This window comes from Eucalyptus grandis, chromosome 5 (genome assembly GCF_016545825.1).
Source record: "Eucalyptus grandis isolate ANBG69807.140 chromosome 5, ASM1654582v1, whole genome shotgun sequence".
Classification (NCBI taxonomy): Eukaryota; Viridiplantae; Streptophyta; class Magnoliopsida; order Myrtales; family Myrtaceae; genus Eucalyptus; species Eucalyptus grandis.
The window spans coordinates 30,125,014-30,145,152 of NC_052616.1; the positions used below are offsets into that span (position 1 = coordinate 30,125,014).

Below are 20,139 nucleotides of genomic sequence, written 5' to 3' on the forward strand. Positions count from 1 at the left end.
ACCGGCGGTGGCGGCGGGGTTGGTCGGCCTCCCGGCGGCGACGGGCTGGCCGGCCTCGGCGGCGGCGGCGGCGAATCGGTCGACCTCCCGGCGACCGGTGGCAACCGGCGGTGGCGGCGGTCGGTCGGCCTCCGGCGACCGGTGGCGGCGGCGGCGGGCCGGCTCCGGCGATCGACGGTGGTAGTCGGCGGCGGCCGGCCGACCGGGCGGCGACGTGGGCGGCGACGCGTCCCGGCGATGTCCGACGGCGGGGTCGGTCGGCCTCCGCGACCGGCGGCGGCGGCGGCGGCCGCAGCTGGCGGCGGTCAACGGCGGTTAGCAAGAGAAGAATAAAAGAAAAAAATTCACTTATTTCTTAAACTTGTTCCCTGAACAAGAAGCAACTTTTTTACTTCTCATTTCTATTCCAAAACCATTCCCGGGCTAACTTTTTTTCCCGGGAACAAAAATCTAACTTGCCGTTATCAAACGAGGTTTCTATTCTTTTTTTGTTAAGGAAGAGAAGAATAGAAATTGTTGGGCTGGGAAGTTTACCATGTGCAGCCTAAGTTACCGTTATCAAACAAGTTTTCTATTCTTTTTTTGTTCCTCGGAAAAGAAGAATAGAAATTCTTGGGCTGGGGAAGGTTACCATGCGCAGCCTTAGTGGGTCGTCTTCATCAAAGAATGGGCTGGTTATTGTTTTAACAAAAAGTGGTCGTGGGCGTTGAAAATAGGCTGAGTTCTGGTTATGGAGCCAGCAAGTGTTGGGCTTAAGTTCTAGTTTGGTAAGCTGGGTTTTTTGGGCTGGGTTTGTACTCAGCGACTTGGGTTTAGCTGACGAGTGCGTTGACCGGAGAACCCAATCTATATTCTTGGCCCAGCCCGAGAGTCCAAGTTCAACCCGTGTTCGACCGGGCTCCTATTTTCGGATTAAATTTTTTAAAAGAAATTAAAAAATTTCAAATTTCAAAAATGATTTTATTTAAAATTTAGCTTTTTAGTAATTTTCTCTTAAAATGTGTGAAAATCCTTGATGAAAATATTTTGCTCAAAATGGAACGAGCTCTTAAGGTTTTACGATAGGGTTCGAATGCCAAGTGGTTGTTCGCACATCTTTATTTCGACTATAATTGAATTGCAGACCCTCAACATGTTGATTGTTAGTCTAGTTAAAAATGGTACCTTTCTTAGCGTTAGATACTTGTTTTGCTTTGCAATTTATTTATCACTTCATTGGTTGTTGATTGTTATTTTAATGAATGCGCATCCATATAATCATCTCTTATGTTAGTGAATAAGTTTAAAATCAATCCAAATTGCCTGATAAAACTTTTCTTGAATTGAACAAGAATATGTACCAAAAGGGCATTAGTTGATTAATTAGTGTAATCTAGTTCTCGACCTTAAATTCTCTATCGCTCTCACACTTCACTTGGTTTCTAGCCGATCCTAATAGATTAGTGGCAACTCATTTATAGAAAATTTAATACTGTAATTTGAACATCTAATGTTGCACAAGGTATAGGTTTGGAAGAGCCTGCATCTAAATCATGGGTTGCAAACCCTTTTTAGGTAATATCCTTAAACCTATAGGTCACGACAAACTTTACCACAAATTTACCGGCATAGGAAAGAATTCCGTATCTTTTAGCACATAATACTAGCCAATGCTAGAAATTTATAATCACTAACTTGAAAAACCATTAAAAAGGAGAAGGAGAAGGTGGATAACTCTTTTTTTTTTTTTTTTAATGGCTGTCACGTAGTTCGATCAAGTTTTGGCATGAGTCGAGGTCACTCTCGCTATATGTTTTGGTTGGAGCAAATACAAAAAATGTTGTTGAGAAATTGATTTTTTTTCCTCATATTTAAAAATAGGAATTGATCAATTTTACGTGCATAATTTCGAATGTATAACAAGATCTTTGTAAACTTGTCGCTTTCCTCCATTCTCAAAACTAGAAATTACATAACGGGGATTGAGCAAAATCATGGCTCAATAAGAGGGATGGTCACTACATTCTATAAGAGCAAGCAATGGACAATGCAACATTATGTATGTATGTATGTGCATCATGACAATAGCTCCAACATGCATTCTCAAATAATGTGTATATTCCATACATTTTCTTTCCATAATTGCATAACTCATAGCGTAACATATAAATATAATCATTCTCAATCCCTCAGGTCAAAAATCCTATGGTCATGCTTTGTCGGATAACATAGCCTGAAAACCATATCCGGTATGGTTAAAACCCAAAAAGCTCATAGATTATGATTAAGCCCCGAAAATCAAGTCACCATGATTAAATCTCAAAATAGAACCGGTCTGTGAACATAGACACCGGGTCTCACTGCATAGGTTGATGATGAGCACAAAAGCTAGATCATAATCCAATATGCGTGCATATAGATATCATTAACATAGATGATAATTTCAGCTTGATAACTTCTCCGAACCACATTTACTTGATGCCAAAATTATTCAATGCCTGTTCCATTTTTCCATAAATAGAACGCCACGAATTATTATTTTTCTAGATTTCAATAATCATGCCATGAATTAATACATAAAAGTTTCGTTCACTATAAAGAAAATGTCATGCTGCTTTTACCAAATATGGAAGTGGTAGAAGTCCCCTACCTCAATAACTCACAAAGTCAAACTATACGGAGTCAACCATTGGATCTGCCTAATCCTAAACACAATTTAAAGCTCATTATCAGAAAATATTAACTTAATATAACAACTAGACTGTCTTGGGGAAAAAAGCCTGTTTCGGTAAAATTATGAAAATGCCCTCCGAGGTTCGGTCTTAGGTTTTGTGGGCTCGACACATACCAAATAGCTCAAAAATACTTACAAGTTAGTAAATTACCACATATTTTTCCAGAATGTCAGAAAATAATTTTTCTCATGAAATTGACCTAAAATTGAATTTTCGGAATACTTAAGAGTTTGGAATTATTTTCAGAACAAGCAGGAGGATCTCCAAATAAGTGGTATTTCGATAGCAGTTGCTTGCGACACATGACCGGTGATGCTACCGAATTCAAGCCTTGTTCAAAACGATAGTGTATTGTCACCTTTGGAGGAAAAGGTAAAGACATAATTATTGGTAGAGGCAACATAAAGCTGGGCAATCTGATCATCAAAGATGTCTCTCTCGTAAAGGGACTTAACTCACGAAGGCTTCAGGATAAGTTTCGAAGAAGGTAAATGTATCGGGATAAGTAAATACAAATTTTAATCATTTCCTTTTCTTTAGGCTTTCTCTGTTGTACATATTGACAGGATTTGTATCTTAATGACTAGATATATCTATGTATCCTGGAAAGATGAATATCCTCATGCCAATATCTTGTTACAGCGACTCGCCAGCTTTATTGAAGTATAGGCATCAAAAAGTCACTTGCTCTTTTAACATCCATGTAGAGCAGTTTTACAGGGTTCAAGTTGGCATACAATCGCCGGAAGGGATCGCCAGAACACGAGGAATATTATGAAGATGTGGTGATTTTTTGAAGTTTCATAGGAGGTGACTGTTCTGTTTCATGATTGGGAAGTGTATCAATGCTTGGACAATTGTCTACTCAACCAATGTATGTAATTTCTGGAATTGTGCTCATAAGCACTTAAATCCCCTTCAACAGGGAGATGGTTAATCATTCAAGTAAATTATTCTGGAAACTGGATACCTTTCTCCATGTTTTTGCTGCTTAAAAAGGGATTTCCCGTGAAAATGCTGCCTTCAACTCCTCCAAAGAAAATGCCATGTTTCTTCTCTCTCTCTCTCTCTCTCTCTCTCTCTCTCTCTCTCTCTCTCTCTCGCATTTTTTATAGTGCCCTAGCAGTCATTTTTCTATAAGCTTTGTGCCTTTTGCTATGCAGATTTAACAATCAAGTAGATACTTGTGTTTTAGGTGGATTTCATTTCTGCATTATTTCTTTCTTGTTTCATTAGAAGTGTGTTTTCCATTGATCTTTCATAATTTTCTTTTGGTTTTTTTGCTTCTGATATAGCAATATGCTCAAACTTGACAATTTCTGCATTAAGGGCTTACTTATTTATCATCCCAAGATCTACTGTAAAATAAATTTCTCTGTTTGGTGCTACCTTTTTACATAGTAAATTCATTCCCGGGAATGGTAATAGTAATGTGCTTGAATATTTGGTTCACTGCGAAGAAGGTGCTCTCTGGAGGTTTGGATGGATAAGCTCCTACCTGATACCGATATATCACGATCTGCTAGGTAGCAAACTTTCTCAAGCTTGAAGCTGCTGGGAGGTAATGTAGGGGCTTGTCTGATAAATCCTCATTACTTCATTATTATCTTCACTTGAACCGAGGTTGTTGCATGACAGACATGAGGGTAATGGTACTAGTATATTTTTTCCTTTTATTTTGCAGATTTTCATGGGGTACATCAGCAGAGCTCAGATGCAAATTTGATTGCCACTGGTGCAGTTCCACTGCTAACACCACAACCTGTAGCTGATGTTTTTAATAGTGTTGCAAGTCCATCAATATTGTCAGAGCAGGGCAATGATCCATCCTACGACATATCTGAACTTGGATATGCAAGACTTGGGCATAGTGATCCTGCTGATCTTGGCATCGACAAATCTGAATGTGAGCTGGCCTATCCAGAAGCAGGTTTGGAGTACGGACTCTTCAATGGAAAGTCCATTTTGGACAACATCGAAAGATTTTCCTCACTTGAAGTATGCAACAGAGGTGTAAACAGCATGGTGAGTGGCAGAGGAGCCCCATTGCAAACAACACTACGTACAATCCCAAATTTCCTGGCGCGCAACATTCTGCCGCCGCAAGGTTACAGTTTTCGAAGGGTCTTAGCTGTCCCTCTTCCTCTTCCGTCGGAAGAGGGGCATAAGTTGAACAGAGTTCTTACAACTGCGCAAGAGAGTTTATCTACAGCAAAAACAGACATGGAAGATCTCATAGCCAGGTTGGATCAAGAGATTGCTTTAAGACAATTCTTAACAACAAAAGTATGTTCTTTCCTCTTGGGGAAAATGTCAAGTCTTGTATCAACCCATCATCTCCGATCAAGAGAAATGTTTGCTGCCTCTCCACCAATTTGTATTTTGAGATTTGTGCCATCCAGAATTTCAGCTTCTATGCAGTAAATTACTGGTATTTCTTTCCCAGCTGGTCCTGCGAACTTCTCCTGTAGTTTGAACATATACCAGTAGTCATTTTGATAGTATATGCAGGACTAATCAGACGTACTCGAAGGATGAAAGGCAGTACGGATCTATTTGATGAATACTTCACATGTGTAGCCCTTGGAAGTGGCGGTATTCAAATTTGTTATATTTTCCGTGTTGTTGGGCTTTTTATATGGATGCTTAATCTGTCATGGGTCGTTCTGGTTGTCATATCCCCATCTTGAGACCATTACATGGTTAAGAGACTGTCATTACCTAGTTACGCGTCGACTTTTCTGACTTCTGCCACATACTCGTGTTCATTCACGTGTCATTGTTTTAGACGATGCAACTAAATTCATATAGATTGTGTCTTGAAGGTCAAAGATCTTGAAGTGAAACTTGATTACCATAAGAAAAATTGAGGAAGATGCGAACGGTCTAGTTCATCGACAATGCAACATTGGGGAAACGAGCCATTTCAGTAATTTGTTGTGCTTTAAAGCCATAAGAAATGATGAAGATGTTGAAGAAGTTGGTAATTCACATTGTATCTTGCGAAATTTATTCTTTGATTGACATTTCCTCCAGAATTAGAATGGTTTGTTCATATCAAATGGCGACACTCCACGACTCTTTCAAGAAGTGGTAGTTTTGGATGTACACACTTCTAAGAGTTTATATACATAGGAAATAGGTTTTGTTAATGGATTTTAGCTTTATGACTTCCTTTTGGTATTTGTAATCATTGTCCTTCCGCTGTATATTTGTAGAACCTTAGACAATTTCTTTTACATCGCTAAGAATCCAGCATAGTAGCCTGTTTTCTTTTAGGTCTTTGGATGCCGACTAAACTAAGTGCAAATCCTTGATTGACATCATCGACGACTATTTCCATGAGTATCAATATATGTGTTGCAGATGCAAGAAGAAATGACTTGCTTACTTCAATCCAATGAAGCCGATCTAGTTCTCAAATAATCCCTGATGAGCATGTACGTCCTGAAATATGGCCATGAACAAATCGATAAAGGCATATGTGATATCCGTGAGCAGAACTAAAAAGTACAATAATAGTTTCTTTGCACTCTGTAGTGCTTTCGGTTTCAAACGGCAGGAACAAGATAATACACAAAAGATATTCTCAGATTTTTCAACAACACAGAGAATGGAATCGATTTTATCTTGGCAAACACAAAGTTCCCCTAAGAAATTTATAAAGAATGTGAACAACTATTATTACATCAACTAATACTTGTTACAATAATTAAATATTAAATCACGTCTTTATTTAACAATTTAAGCTTTTAAAATAGTTAGCAGTGATGCGACATAAAATCTCACATAATATCATAGCTGGAAGTGCTCAGCTTGAATCTTTTTAGACTTCATTTGCCTCCCTAATTAAATATTTCTATATATATATAACCTAAGCATGAGAGAGTGTGTTAAAATAATTAAGTATTAAACTACATCTTCATTTAACAGTTTAAGTTTTTTAAAATAGTTGACAATGGTCCCATACAAAATCTCACAATACTTTCTATAGCCATCATCCCATTTATGAACCACCTTGTAATTCCAACAACAACGTAACTGTTTGATCCATGGATCATGTTGAGAGCTTTCTTTTTTCCTTTATTTTGAAATTCAAGAATATTACAAAAGCGATTGGTGCTTTATTTATTTGTGAGACTGACAATGCACATGCATGCATGCTTTAAACCGAATATTTCTAACAGTTACAAACAGAAAATATAGAGGAAGAAGAAACCAAAGGAACTTTTACCAACCGCAAGAGGATGAGATGTTTTATTCTTTCTAGAGTCGGTTGAAGATATCCCCCGCTCCATTTCTGCAAGTATCCTTCCATGCTTTGTAAGTGCCCAAAAAGAGTTCAAAATGCACTAGACACGTGTCTGGAATATGTAGATCAAGCGACTTTTCCCGTGGGAAACCGGTGAGACTCAAATGCCGCAGCTCCTTAAACTTTGATAAATCAGGCAACCCTTCCGGTGGAAGACCCCCGAGACTCAAAACCCGCAGCTTCTTTAATTTTGATAAAGCAGGCAACCTTTCTAAAAAACTGCATTCGTCAATACTCAACTCCTCTAGCGATTCCAATTTCTCCACACCTCGAATCTCCATTAGCGCAGGGCAAGATCTCGTACTGAATTGTTGGAGCCCCTCTAAGCCTGATATAGTAAGCCTCCTAAGCAATTTATCTTCATGAAATCCCAACATACGCAGTTTCTCCAGTTGTTGTCCAAGTACATCATCAAATTCGACCTTCCTTAGCTGACTATGATAAAACCATAAACGAGACAGATTTTTCAAGTTGGAAAACAGTGACCTTTGCATGGGTGACTTCACATGACGTAGAGTCAATTCTTCAAGACTAGATGGAAGCCCCTTGAGAGATTGTAGGCGAACACAAGTTATCTCAAGAATACGAAGACAAGAAAGAGTAGCCAAATTAATTCGAGGTAATTTGACGTCTCCAATGACAAGTGTCAATTTCTCTAGACAATATAACCCCTCGATCCACTTTATATTTGGGGCTCCTTGTCTGAATTCTGGGAACCAAGGAGTGTCGTACTTTATATGAAGATCGACTAAGTTAGATAGGTATGAGAGGTCAAGGGCTGTCCACAATAAAATAGGTGAGAATTTTAACTCCTTCAAACTCACAGGAAGCTTTGGCAACTGTTCAAGTTCATAACATTGATCCAAACAAAGTTGTTGGAGATGAGAAAGCTTATTCATAGTTGTGGGCAATCTCCTAATCTTGCTCTTTGATAGCTGTAGCCCCCTAAGAAAAGATAGACCCTGAATTTCACTTGGAATTTCTCCCTCCATATTTTCACAGTATCCAGCATTCAAAACTTTAAGATTCTTTAGCATCCATATGGCATTTGGTAGCTCTCTAATCGCAGTACCAATTACACCTAAAATCTCCAATTGTTTGAGCTTTCCAATAGAAGTAGGTAACTTTGTAATCTTTGTGTAGTTCAAATCTAGCACTAGCAAAGATTCTAGCCCTCCTATTTCCTTCGGTAGCTTCTTTATAGGAGCCTCGAAGCATGCTCATCTTCCTCAACTTTTTAAGATTCCCAATAGACGCAGGTAATTTTCTAATTCTTGTTCTGGTCAAATCTAGCTCAAGCAAAGACTCTAATCCTCCTATTGTCTTCGGTAGCTTCGCTATCCAACTGTCTGTAAGTGTCATCGTCCTCAACATTCTAAGACCTCCTACGGAATTTGGAAGTTTAGGCAAATTAGAATTAGTCAAAGACAATTCATTCAAACTTGTCATCTCTCCAATGGAATGTGGAAGTTCATGAATGGACATCCCTTTTATTATTAGCGTTGATAGGGATTTCAGACTACCAAATATAGAAGGTTTTGGAAAAAGGTCATCACAACGATTTGCCTCTATCAGGCTATAAAGGGTCACAATATTCCAAGAGCAGATTTTTAAGTACTTTAGGTGCTCTAGTTGAGAGAGAGAGCCATCATTTACTAGCAAGCTTGCACATGATTGAATAGTCAATCTCCTCAAATTTGAGCATTTCGAGAAGTCGGGAATCCTTTTCATGCTTGTACCAAAATAGATCTCTATAACTTTCAAGTTCTCACTCACCTAAAAAAAACCAAATCAAGAATTAGCCAATTCAAGAAATGATAAGTTTGAATAGCAAGACAAATGTGATAAAACAAGTAAACCGCATGATATGATGTTTGTACCAGGCATGACTTCCATCCGGCCCAATCTTCAGTAATATCACTACGGCTAAGCAAGAGCACGACTAATTTCTCCAGCACAAATTCGTTGCACTTAAATCCAAAGGGCAACCAACCCAAGTTAACCATGTTAACTTTGAGAGAAGATTCTGGAAGTCCCCAGCAAAGTCTCCGCCCTCTAATTCCAAGAATCTTAGATTGGGCAGCTTTGAAAATTGTTCACTTGTGAAAGTTTGCTTTTTGGAGAGTCTTGTTAGCTTGAGTGCGACTACTTTCTGTGTCCCCTAGTAATAGGAAAAGCATAAGTGAACATTTGAACTGGATGACAAACAAGGTGCTGTACAAGTTTGAGGAGCTTGATTATGTTCAGTGTAATAAACACACATTATTGGTTCATACAAATCTAAATTGAGAAAAGAATAAGTAAGAAGTTCATATAATTGAAATGAATGGCTCATGTTGTATAAAGCAAAATAATATTTTCAATCTATCAATTTAAGCTCTGTTGCAAAATGATTGCAAAAAACTTTAATATCGCTGAGCAAAACCGTTTGATAGAAAAATACTGCCCCCATAATTAACCTTTTTTGCAACAAAAAAGTTCTGCAATGGTTTTGCAATTTAGAAAAAAGTTGCCAGACCAAATTAAAAAAAAGTCTCTTGAGTTTATAACCCCATTCCGACTCTATGCACCGAAATCTGCTTGGCCTAAGGTGTGTGGAAGCTTGATATACTCAATAGTTTCCCTTATTAGGTTTCCTGTGAGGTTTATTACAGGATGAAGACGAGCTAGAAAGTCTTGTTTTAGGACTCGTTGCTGATTCTACATAATAAAAGAGCATGCAAAAAAGGGATCCGCTTTCATAATAGTAAAGATATTCAACCAACCTCATAAAAGTCTCTTGTATATTGTTTGAAAGCTCTACCGGGCTATACACAAAAGATTACATACTACAATCAATTACAAAATCTATTACCAAATTTCAGGTAAGGAGAAGAGTAACGCTGGTCGCATGGGCTCTTGCAAGCCAAAAATTTCGCTAAGGAAAATGGGCTAGGGGACATAGGCTCATCCGATGTATTTCATTATTTTCATTATTTTTAATTTTTTGTCTAATTATTTATTTATTTATTTTTATATTTTTGCAAAAAGACGGACGCCTACATGATCGACGAAAATTCAGGTCCCAAGAGTGACTCCAAGTGAGCTTTTAGCCATGAGTCCGCCTAGTGGAAGAGGAGATTGCCACATTGCCTTAATTGGTGAGGAAGATGTGACTTTGCCTGAGCTCTCTTCATTGTCAGATATGATGCAAGATAGAGTTCCAGATACTGCTGGTGAGGACAAAGCGAGAACTGATTCGGGAATCGGTGGTTTCATGGATCTGGATTTATTCAATGCATCAATATCTTGACATTGATGCTTTTTTGCTGGAGAATTCTTCCCGTTGGGACGACCTTCTCATACGAAGCCTAGTCCTTGAGAAGATTGAATTGACTTTAACAGAAGGTAACTCAACAGGTAACGTTGAGCAGCCAATGGAGAATGGATGGGACAAAGCTAGCATATGGATAAGCTCACACAACAAATGGGCCTTCTAACATAGTATAACAAACGAGAATGATCTTGATTGGGATAATTAGAGTGGCTCACACATTGCCTGAGATTATGAAGCAAGAACTTAAGCATTAGTTTTTCTCTTCTGGGCGGTCTTTAGCACTCGTTGAATCATCCCTTTCACATCTATTATTGCTGGCCCTTTGTCAGGCTTCTTCCTGGTGCTCTCTCACTAGAAATGTGATTAAATTGGTTCTATGATGTTGAAATATGCCGACCATTTTTCATGTGATAATTAGATTTGAGCTTTTCATTAAAATGTCACTAACTAGTGTTGAATTAGTTAAAGGGAGTTTTCCTTTGTTTTTGTTTTCCGAACATATCTTTTTGTTGGTTGATCAGAGCAGTTTGCTCATTAGAAACTACTGACTGTTGTTAATTTTATAGTGAATTCAAGTTATTTGGGGAATTGATATGATTTAAATGTATGTATAATGTATTTCTATAGTGTTGGAAACTTTGGATATTATTGATTCCCAAGTGGTAAAATTGCTTACAGTCTATGAACAAAATTGATAAATCACTTGAGTACACCACAGATATAAACTGGATAAGAACAACTTCTGTGTCTGCCTTTATCCCTACTATGTGAGCTACAGTTGGGTTAATCCGCAAACTTGTTCACCACTCCAGGTGCTCTTGAGGACTTGTAGGCCCTTCCTGCCCCAACAACACACTTGACGGACTCTTCACCAAACTATCAAATGCCGATTTAAGCTTTCCTAGCAATACTTGCCGCACCTTCTTTACCTCCTCTGCACTAACAAAGCAATCTTAGGATCCCATTCCCTTAGATAATTGACCCATGGAGGCGAACTTATAGATGTGCTTGGATAGTCAGCTGCAATTAGTGAGTAAGTAACTCCCCTGTCCATGACCATATTGCTCTTGGCAGTATCCTTTATGATTCCAATTCTGCCAATTCCCCGTAAAACTACACCCAGCTTTGGGTACCAAGCATGACCGTTCAAGGAAGTCGAGACAACCACCTTCCTCAGAATTGGGTTTTATATCCCCCTATCCACTTTCGGTTTTATTATGTAATGATCTCGAACTTAGTTCCAGTTCAGCAACAAATTAGTAATGGTAAATGCTTTATTGACCGAAAAAAAAGAGGAAGTATAGGCACGAATCTGTTCACACTCTGGGTCCCTTTTTGAAAAACTGGCCTCAACCCCGACCCTTATTTATTACCCTAAGACCTAGTGATAAATAATTCTCAGTGCTATTCTTACATAATAAATTCATCATATGAATGGTAATTAGTAATGTTTCTCAAACATTTAGTTCACTGCAGAGAAGGTGTTCTCTCGAGGATCGGATGCTAAATCTCTTGCCTGATATTGATGTATCATCTGTTATATCCCTTGAGCTTGAAGCTGCTGCGAGGTCATGCATTTGCTCATTGGATGAATCCTCATCAGTATATTATTTCCCTTCACTTGAACCGAGATTGTTGCATGACAGACATAAGGGTAATGGTATTGATAAACGTTTTCCTAGACTTTACAGATTTTGATGAGGTACATTTGTAGAGCTTAGGTGCAAATTTGATTGTGACTGGTGCCATTCCTTTGCTGACCCAGCAACCTGTAACTGGTGTTTTCAATAGTGTCGCAAGCCCATCTATATTGTCAGATCAGGGCAATGATTCATCCTGTAAGATATCTCAACTTGGATCAACAAGGCTTGTGCATACTGATTTTGCTGATCATGGCATTGACAACTCTGAACATGAGTTGACCACTCCGGAAGCAAGTTTGAAGTAGGCACTCTTTAGTAAAAAGTTAATTTTGGACAACATAGAAATATTTTCCTCTCTTAAAGTACGCAACAGAGGTGAAAACAGCATTGTCAGTGGCAGAGGAGCCCCTAGTGATAATGCTGCCATGGTAAAGATCAGTGTGACGAAGACTTTCCTTCTAAAACAGAAAGTAACGCTGTTCATGAGTGGAGACAATCATCCGAAATTGTTGGCAGCAGCTTAAACTCCAGAAAAGCGAGTGAAGGAGCTGCATTTAATCCCATTGCAAACAACACTATGTATAGTCCCGAATTTCCTGACATGCAAAATCCTGCCCTCGCAAGGTTACAGTTTTCCAAGGGACTTAGCTGTCCCTTTCCATCAGCAAAGCGGCTTAAGGTGAACAGTGTTCTTACCTTTGTGCAACAAAGGTTATTTGCAGCAAAAACAGATATGGAAGAACCCATAGCCAGATTGAATCAAGAGAATGCTGTGAGACAATACTTAACAACAAAATTATGTTTTCTTCTCTTGGAGAATTTGTCGATTCTTGTATGTACTCATCATCTCCAATCAGGAGAAACGATTGCTGCCTGAGCACCATTTTGTAAACTGAGACAACAGTCGTGATTTGTGCCCTCCAAAATTTTAGCTCCTAGGCCGTAAATTGTCAGTATTTCCTTCCCCAGCAGGTCACTCTGAATTTCTTCCTGTCAGAAGTCATTTTGATAGTATCTGCACGACTAATGAGATGTACTCAATGGATGAAAGGCGGTAAGGATCTATTTGATGATACATCACATGTTTGGCCCTTGAAAGCCTGTGGTGCTCCAATCTGTTGTATTTTCTGTGTTCCAATCAATTATGGATCGTTCTGGTTGTAATTTTACCATCTTTAGACCATTACATGGTTAAGAGGCTGTCATTACCTGGTGGTGCGTAGACTTTTCTGACTGCTGTACTTGTGTTCGTTCATGTGTCATTGTTTTAGATGATGCAACTAAATTCTTGAAGATTGTGTCCTGAAGGTCAAATAACTTGAAGTGGAACTTGAAACCATGAGAAAAGCTGAGGAAGATGCTGGCGGTCATGTTCATTGACAGCATGTTCCCAGGAACATGAGCTAAACAATTTGTATTTACAGAATAACGTTAACAAAAACAGCCCATCTTTCCCCCTCCCACAACGCCAACTCTAAAATGGCTGACTAATACGGTTCAAGTGAACAAACAGCTGCCAAATATATATATAATAAAAAAAATTCTCAGAAAATAAACCTCACGGCAAGCGATGTTGCAACCTCCTATCAACCTTACACGCTATTAACACAATCAAAGCTCCTATCAATACAAGTATATCTAACATATGTCTTCTTCTTCACTTGCATCTCATAATTTCATTCTGTAAGCCATAATTCAATTGATTCTCCACATTTTGCACCATCTCCTTCAATGTCTCATTATCATTCATCAGTTGGCAAATCACTTATTTCTCCTGCATTGTCAGATCAAGATCAATCCATTCAAAACCCACAATCATCAGGCCTGTCAAAACAACATAATACTTTTCAACAGGTTTAGATACGACATTGTTCAAAATTGCTAAGTTATAGCTAAGAAGTATTGCTTTACTTCTGATATGTCTGATTGCATCAAGCAGTTATAAATTACTTACCCTCAATGTTGAACAGCGAAATAATCTCCTGGCAGGATTTCTGCGCGAGGTATAGAGGGTTGCTCATCGCTGATGCTTGCATGAAATGTTACAATCGTGGCTCATGAATTGACTCAATGCTCCGCCGCCACCGTTAGAACTTCCAATTTGCATTGATTTGCATTCAAAAATAGGAGCAAACTACTACTCTAAGGCTCACTCATCAGTGATGAGTCATCACGCAAATGCTTATGACAGAGCTGAACTTTGTAAAGGCCAGAAAAGGTATAAGAAATGTGGCGTCCTCCAATGACCAAGTCACACGGGTCTTCAATGTCATGATCAGGCATCTGTTCCGGTGGACAATGTGGGCAATCCAATCTCTGCAGCTTCTTAAATTTTGATGAATCAGGCAACCATTCTAAGGAACTGCATCCGTTAATAGACAATTCCTTTAATGATTTCGATTTCTCCAGACCTTGAGTCTCCATTAGCCCAGGGCAATTGGTCACACTCAACTCTTGGAGCCCCTGTAATCTCGAAATTAGAAGCCTTTCAAGCTTTGCACTATCCGTCAAATCCAAACGACGGAGTTTCTCCGGTTGCTGTCCAAGCAAATCATCCAAATTGACTTCCCTCAGCTGACAATTACGAAGGCATAAACTGGACAGATTTGTCAAGTTTAAAAAGAGTGACCTTTCCATGGGTGACTTCACATCATGTAGAGTCAATCCTCGAAGACTGGGTGGAAGCCCCACCACAGATTGCGGGTCCACACAAGTTATCTCAAGAATCTGAAGCCGAAAAACAGTTGCCAAATTAATTGGAGGAAATTTAACCTCTCTAACAACAAGTGTCAATATCTCCAGATGAGATAGCCTCTCGATCCACTCTATATTTGGAGCTCCTTGTCCATATTCTGACAACCTAGGAGTGCCGCCCCATATATGAAGACCGACTAAATTAGCTAGGTATGAGAGGTCAAGGGTTGTCCATAATAAACGAGATGAGAACTTTAACTCCTTCAAATTCACAGGGAGCTTTGGTAACTGTTCAAGCTCATCACACTGATCCAAATGAAGTTGTTGGAGATTAGAAAGCTTATTCATAGTTGTAGGCAATCTTGTAATCTTGCTTCCTGATAGCTCTAGTGTCATAAAAAAGGATAGACCCCCAATTTCACGGGGAATCTCCCCCTATAGATTTTTGCAGAAACTTGCATGCAAAGCTTTAAGATTCTCTAGCATCCATGTGGCATTTGGTAGCTTTCTAATTGCACTAAAGTCCAAACATAAAATCTCCAACCATTTGAGATTTTTAATAGAAACAGGTAATTTTGTGATACGTGTTTCTCTCAGATTTAGCTCAAGCAAAGACTCTAGCCCTCCTATTTGGTTCGGTAGCTTCTTTAGAGGAGTCCAACAGATACTCATCTTCCTCAATTTTTTGAGGTTCCCAATAGAAGCAGGTAATTCTCTTATTTTTGTGCCATCAATATATAGCTCCAACAAAGACTCTAATCCTCCTATTGAGTTCGGTAGCTTCTCTATCGGAGTTTCAAAAAGACTTATCTTCCTCAACTTTTTAAGACTCTCAATAGAAGCGGGTATTTTTCTGATCTTTGTGTCGCTCAAATATAGCTCAAGCAAAGACTCTAATCCTCCTATTGAGTTTGGTAGCTTCTTTATCGGAGTTTTAGAAAGACTCATCCTCCTCAACAATGTAAGATCTCCGATGGAGTCTGGAAGTGTTCTAAGCAAAGAACAATTATCTAAAGACAAATACTCCATATGCGTCATCTCTCCAATTGAATCATGAAGTTTTCGAAGTTGCATCCCGTCTATTTCTAGCATTGACAAGGATTTTAGACTATCAAATACAAAAGATAGTGGAAAAAGGTTGCTACCGTCCCACTTCAGGGTATCCCAAGAGATGATTTTCAAGTGCTTCAGGTGCTCTAGTTTAGATAGAGAGTCATCAACCACTAGCAAGTTTGAACACAATGCAATAGCCAATCTCTTCAAATTCAAGCATTTTGAGAAGTCGGGAGTCCTTTTTAAGCTTGGGCAAGAATTGATTTCTATAACTTTCAAGTTCTTGCTCACCTGAAAAAGCAAACCAAGAATCAGCAAGTCAAGAATGACAAATTTGTAAGTTTGGTTAGCAAGACAAATGCCATAAAAAGTTAACTGCACGATATGATGTTGTACCAAGCATGGCGCCCATCCGGCCCAATCTTCGCAAATGTTAATCCCGAAACCTTGAGCACGGCTAATTTCTCGAGACATAAATTTGTCGCGTTTAGTTCCAAAGGGCAATGACTCCAAGAGAGCCATGTTAATTTGGAGAGAAGATTGTTAAAGTCCCCTACCAAGTTTTCGCCCTCTAATTCCAAATATCTTAGATTGGGCATCTTTGAAAATTCTTCACTCACGAACCTGTGCTCTTCGGAGAGTCTTGTTAATCTGAGTGCTATGACTTTGTCCGTTCCCTGATAATAAGAAAAGCATACATGATCATTTATATTGGATGACAAGTCTAAGGAGCTTGATTATGGTCGGTAATGAAACGCTCATTATTGCTTTGTTCGTACATATCTAAATTGACCATAACAAAGAGTTAATCAAGTTGATCTGACTAGTACATACAATTGAAAAGAGTTCTTTACACTATATAAAGCATAATAATATTTCTAATCCAAAGCATCTCTATGGATCGAAACCTGCTTGGTATGGTCCATATGGAAGTCGACTTTACTTCAACAGAGCATCTCTTTATTAGGTTTCATATGAGTTTATGGAATAAAAGATCAGTGTACAAAAAGGATTTGCTTTCAAAATAGTATAGATATTCAACAAACCTCATAGAAGTCTCTTGTCTATTGTATGAAAGCACAACCAGACTATCCACAAAAGATTGCATATAATTTGTGGAAAAACTTTTGTATTTAAATGTAACTTATCAATGCCTTTTAGATATGATGTGTAGTGGAATTAACATCATGAATTTTTACCCACGCCTTTTTCTTATTTTCTTTGCCAAAAGAAAAATTAAACAAAAAAATTATACCAGCAAGAAACTAACTCCACAACCGTTAATAAATGCATGGTCGATTTTTTCCCTGAAGAAAATAGTAAGGTGGCAATCGCTTACCTCTTTCATCCGAAACATGTCAAAGGCAATCTTGGGCTCCCACAACCTGCTACGCTTCCCTGGAAAATTATCGTCTTCACGTTGAACAATTTCTCTTCCAAAATCTCTAAGTTGATCATGCATCCGTAGTATATCATTTTCATTTATCTTTATCAAAGACATTTGAGTAAGTACAAATAGTTCACTTTTTGGGAAATAATTGGAAGCTTTCCACATATAGTATGGGTTGATTCTTCCTCTTCCAATGAAGAAACATGCGATATCAAGGAAGATCTCTCTTTGACGATGCTCTAACATGTCATAACTAATCTTTAATTTATTGAAGACTTCTTGCTTGGGCACAAAATCTAACTTCTTCAATGTGTCTTTCCAAAACTTTTTGCTTTTGCAGTAAAGTGAGGAACCAATAACCTCCGAGCTAATGGAAGTCCACCCGTCTTTCTAATAATTTCGTGTGAGATATCATCATAGTCATGTGGTGGCCAATCCATCCTGAAGGCATGTTTACTAAAAAGCCGAAGAGCATGGAAAGGATCCATTTATGTCATTTCATAGATTTTAAATTCTTGAGAATGTGCTTGGAAACTACTCTCTTTGTCCTCCTCTTTGATTGGCAAAAAGTTGATGTCTCTCGTTGTAATGATGATTTTGCTTCCTGAACCAAACCAATCGCTCTTTCCTGCTAGTTTAGAGAGTTGCTCCCACTTATCCACGTCATCGAGAACAAGAAGAACTTTCTTATCATGTAACCTTTCTCTAATTATTTCAATCCCTACATCAACAGAATTGTGGATATCTAGAGATCTGCCTTAGAGGATTTCTGATAACAACTGTTTTTGTAACTCAACCATTCTACCATGTTGCATAGATTCGCGAATGTCCAAAAGGAAGCTATAACCTTGAAATTGATTGGAGATTTGATTAAAGACAGCACTTGCGAGAGTTGTCTTGCCGATACCGCCCATTCCATAAATGACCAAGTAGCGAACATCATGAGAACCATCGTTTAACTTGTCCATGATAGCTTCAACATGATCATCAATCCCAACTAAATGATCAGGCAAATTGCTCTTTCTTTTCGTCGGTTTGGTCAAAATCTCATCAACAATAGTGTTAATGATTTCACCATGGCTGCCATATTGATGTAAGAGTCTTAGCGCAAAACATATGGCAAATGAACTCTCAAAATGAGGAATATTGTAGACATAAAACTACTTGGATTTTTTAATATGCGAGGTTTTACCGAGTAAAATTTCACTTTTTTTAGTAAAAGGAAATCTCGATTGATGAAAGAATTAGATCAATACTAAATTTGGATGGGTGGTTCAGGAAGAAGATAACAATTACAAAGGAAAAGAAGAAAGAAAAATGGATTAACCAACATATTGTGATCGATTGGAGTAATTAAAAAAGAAAAAAAAAATTGAAAGAAAATTCTGCCCCTTATAATCATCTCACTTTTTGTTGCAAAGCGAAAAAAAAAAAAAAAAAACAGATTCGAAACTCACACTCTTACCCTTTGTCCTTCATGCCCCATCCTTTTGACTGTTGCGACCTCGGTCAGAGCCTCCTTCCATCCTAGAACTTCATCACGCATGAACTTCTTCTCATGCTTCTCCAAATCGTCAAGGTATAATCGAGTTTTAAGTTTCACGTCGTCAGGATTCACATTATAGAAAATGGGTAGGGTCAATTTGTCACTTGCTTTGCTTGAGCACTCCACCTTGTGCGTGAGCTCACGAAGACACCACGCACTGGATGCATAGTTCTTGGAGAAGATGGGCACGTATATTTTGGAGGATTCGATGGCATGGAGAAGCTCGCCTCCAATCTTTTCTCCCTTTCGGATCTCTTCATTGTCTCTAAAAACACGAATCCCAGCTCCAACCAAGGAGTGATAGAGACAATCGGTGAAGTTAAGGCGGGTGTCGGGGCCTCTGAAATTCAAGAACACCTCAAATTCGGCCCCCGACTGCAAATCACCATCATCACCACAAGCCGACGTGGTCACTTTCTCCAGTGAGTCCCTCTTTCTATTCATCCTCCTTCAGGAACTCAAGATCTTCACTGGATTAGATCACAGCGAGACGTGGAATCCTTCTCTCTGAATCTGATCTGGGATCCCTCAAGAGGAATTAGCAAAGCGCCAGAAGAGGCAGGAGGACTGCAATGCGCTCTCGCTGTATTTTTCGCAGATTGGTTTGCTTTTACCTTAGCACCGAAAGGGAAAAGAACACCGACCGCTTTGATAAGTAAAGTCCTCCAAAGTGGCGAGTTCTACCTTTATCACGGTATACGAAAGCGAGAAAAATGTAGCGTAAACATGGACCGTCCCATTCAATGAACGACATGTGGCGCCTCTGTCCCCCATGGGTCGCACTTTCTCCCTTAGACAGCTGTGTCCTCTCTCTTCCTTTTTTTCAAATTTCATTCCCCCTCTCTCCTTTTCCCTCCCTCCCTTTCAAATTCCATTCCCTCTCTCTCCCTTTCAAAAAACATGGAGAGATTCTCTCTTTTCTCCAGCAAGCCCCCATTGCCTCCACCTCGCTCGGTCTTTGTCTCCAAAGCCCCTTCTCTCACTTTCTCAAGCACGCATGATCATGTTGATGCGCCATGAATGGCATCAATTCCCCGACCATTCCCAACGTGGCGATCGAGCACAAGGTCCATGCTTGATGTTTCTGTATTTTCTTTTTTCCAGCATTCTGGTCGAAATTAGTTCCCTGGCAAAAAGGTGAGGTGCAATGGTAGGTCTTGATAATTTTCCCCGTTCAGAATATATAAATGTGCCAAACATGGAATTCTTCTGTCTTAGTCAAATAAATTTCTCTTTAAAATAGCAAAATAAATCCTTAGCCACCCCTTGCCCTCTTTGTAAACTCGTCATTTCCCCCTTCTCTCAAAACCTGAAATGGCGACAATTACCTCGTTCTATGGGATCAAACATTGGACAATGCAATATCAAGAGTATGACTCCAACGTGCATTTTCAAATAACGTGAATATTCCTTAAATTCTTTTTCCTTAACCCAATGAGTCAAAACAGCAAGCAAATATCATTCTCGATTA

The 20,139-nt window shown here is 38.9% G+C and overlaps 3 protein-coding genes and 2 long non-coding RNA genes across 5 annotated transcripts; all 5 read right to left on the reverse strand.

The window, feature by feature from the left end:
* Nucleotides 1–5,500: 5,500 nt before the first annotated feature.
* LOC108956000 lies at nucleotides 5,501–8,229 on the reverse strand. Its single transcript, XM_039312187.1, has 2 exons — nucleotides 6,953–8,229; nucleotides 5,501–6,161 (listed from the first exon to the last, which is right to left on the reverse strand). Exon 1 carries the CDS (start codon nucleotides 8,061–8,063, stop codon nucleotides 6,981–6,983), a length of 1,083 nt encoding a protein of 360 aa, XP_039168121.1. The 5' UTR covers nucleotides 8,064–8,229; the 3' UTR covers nucleotides 5,501–6,161; nucleotides 6,953–6,980.
* On the reverse strand, nucleotides 8,086–9,676 carry LOC120293822 (disease resistance protein RPV1-like). Its single transcript, XM_039313588.1, has 2 exons — nucleotides 8,907–9,676; nucleotides 8,086–8,802 (listed from the first exon to the last, which is right to left on the reverse strand). Exons 1-2 carry the CDS (start codon nucleotides 9,030–9,032, stop codon nucleotides 8,086–8,088), a joined length of 843 nt encoding a protein of 280 aa, XP_039169522.1. The 5' UTR covers nucleotides 9,033–9,676.
* A 3,025-nt stretch (nucleotides 9,677–12,701) lies between these two features.
* On the reverse strand, nucleotides 12,702–14,207 carry LOC104427553. Its single transcript, XR_005551640.1, has 3 exons — nucleotides 13,940–14,207; nucleotides 13,195–13,759; nucleotides 12,702–13,000 (listed from the first exon to the last, which is right to left on the reverse strand). It is a non-coding gene; the product is annotated as an uncharacterized LOC104427553 (long non-coding RNA).
* Nucleotides 14,208–15,926: 1,719 nt separating this feature from the next.
* Nucleotides 15,927–16,158, reverse strand: LOC120294128. The gene is made up of 2 exons (XR_005551609.1): nucleotides 16,129–16,158; nucleotides 15,927–16,023 (listed from the first exon to the last, which is right to left on the reverse strand). It is a non-coding gene; the product is annotated as an uncharacterized LOC120294128 (long non-coding RNA).
* Nucleotides 16,159–17,880: 1,722 nt separating this feature from the next.
* LOC120293823 (toll/interleukin-1 receptor-like protein) lies at nucleotides 17,881–19,112 on the reverse strand. Its single transcript, XM_039313589.1, has 2 exons — nucleotides 18,580–19,112; nucleotides 17,881–18,202 (listed from the first exon to the last, which is right to left on the reverse strand). The coding sequence occupies exons 1-2, from the start codon at nucleotides 19,110–19,112 to the stop codon at nucleotides 17,881–17,883; spliced, it is 855 nt and encodes a 284-aa protein (XP_039169523.1).
* Between the last annotated feature and the right edge of the window lie 1,027 nt (nucleotides 19,113–20,139).

What these genes read in the sequence shown, in the direction of transcription:
- LOC108956000 (XM_039312187.1), bottom strand. Translation starts at nt 8,063, where the DNA reads ATGCTAAAGAATCTTAAAGTTTTGAATGCTGGATACTGTGAAAATATG.
- LOC120293822 (XM_039313588.1), bottom strand. Translation starts at nt 9,032, where the DNA reads ATGGTTAACTTGGGTTGGTTGCCCTTTGGATTTAAGTGCAACGAATTT. An exon ending in CCGGATGGAAGTCATGCCTG is followed by an intron (nt 8,803 to 8,906) that starts GTACAAACATCA and finishes GGTTTTTTTTAG; the next exon opens with GTGAGTGAGAACTTGAAAGT.
- LOC120293823 (XM_039313589.1), bottom strand. Translation starts at nt 19,112, where the DNA reads ATGAATAGAAAGAGGGACTCACTGGAGAAAGTGACCACGTCGGCTTGT. An exon ending in GAAGGACAAAGGGTAAGAGT is followed by an intron (nt 18,203 to 18,579) that starts GTGAGTTTCGAA and finishes TCAATATGGCAG; the next exon opens with CCATGGTGAAATCATTAACA.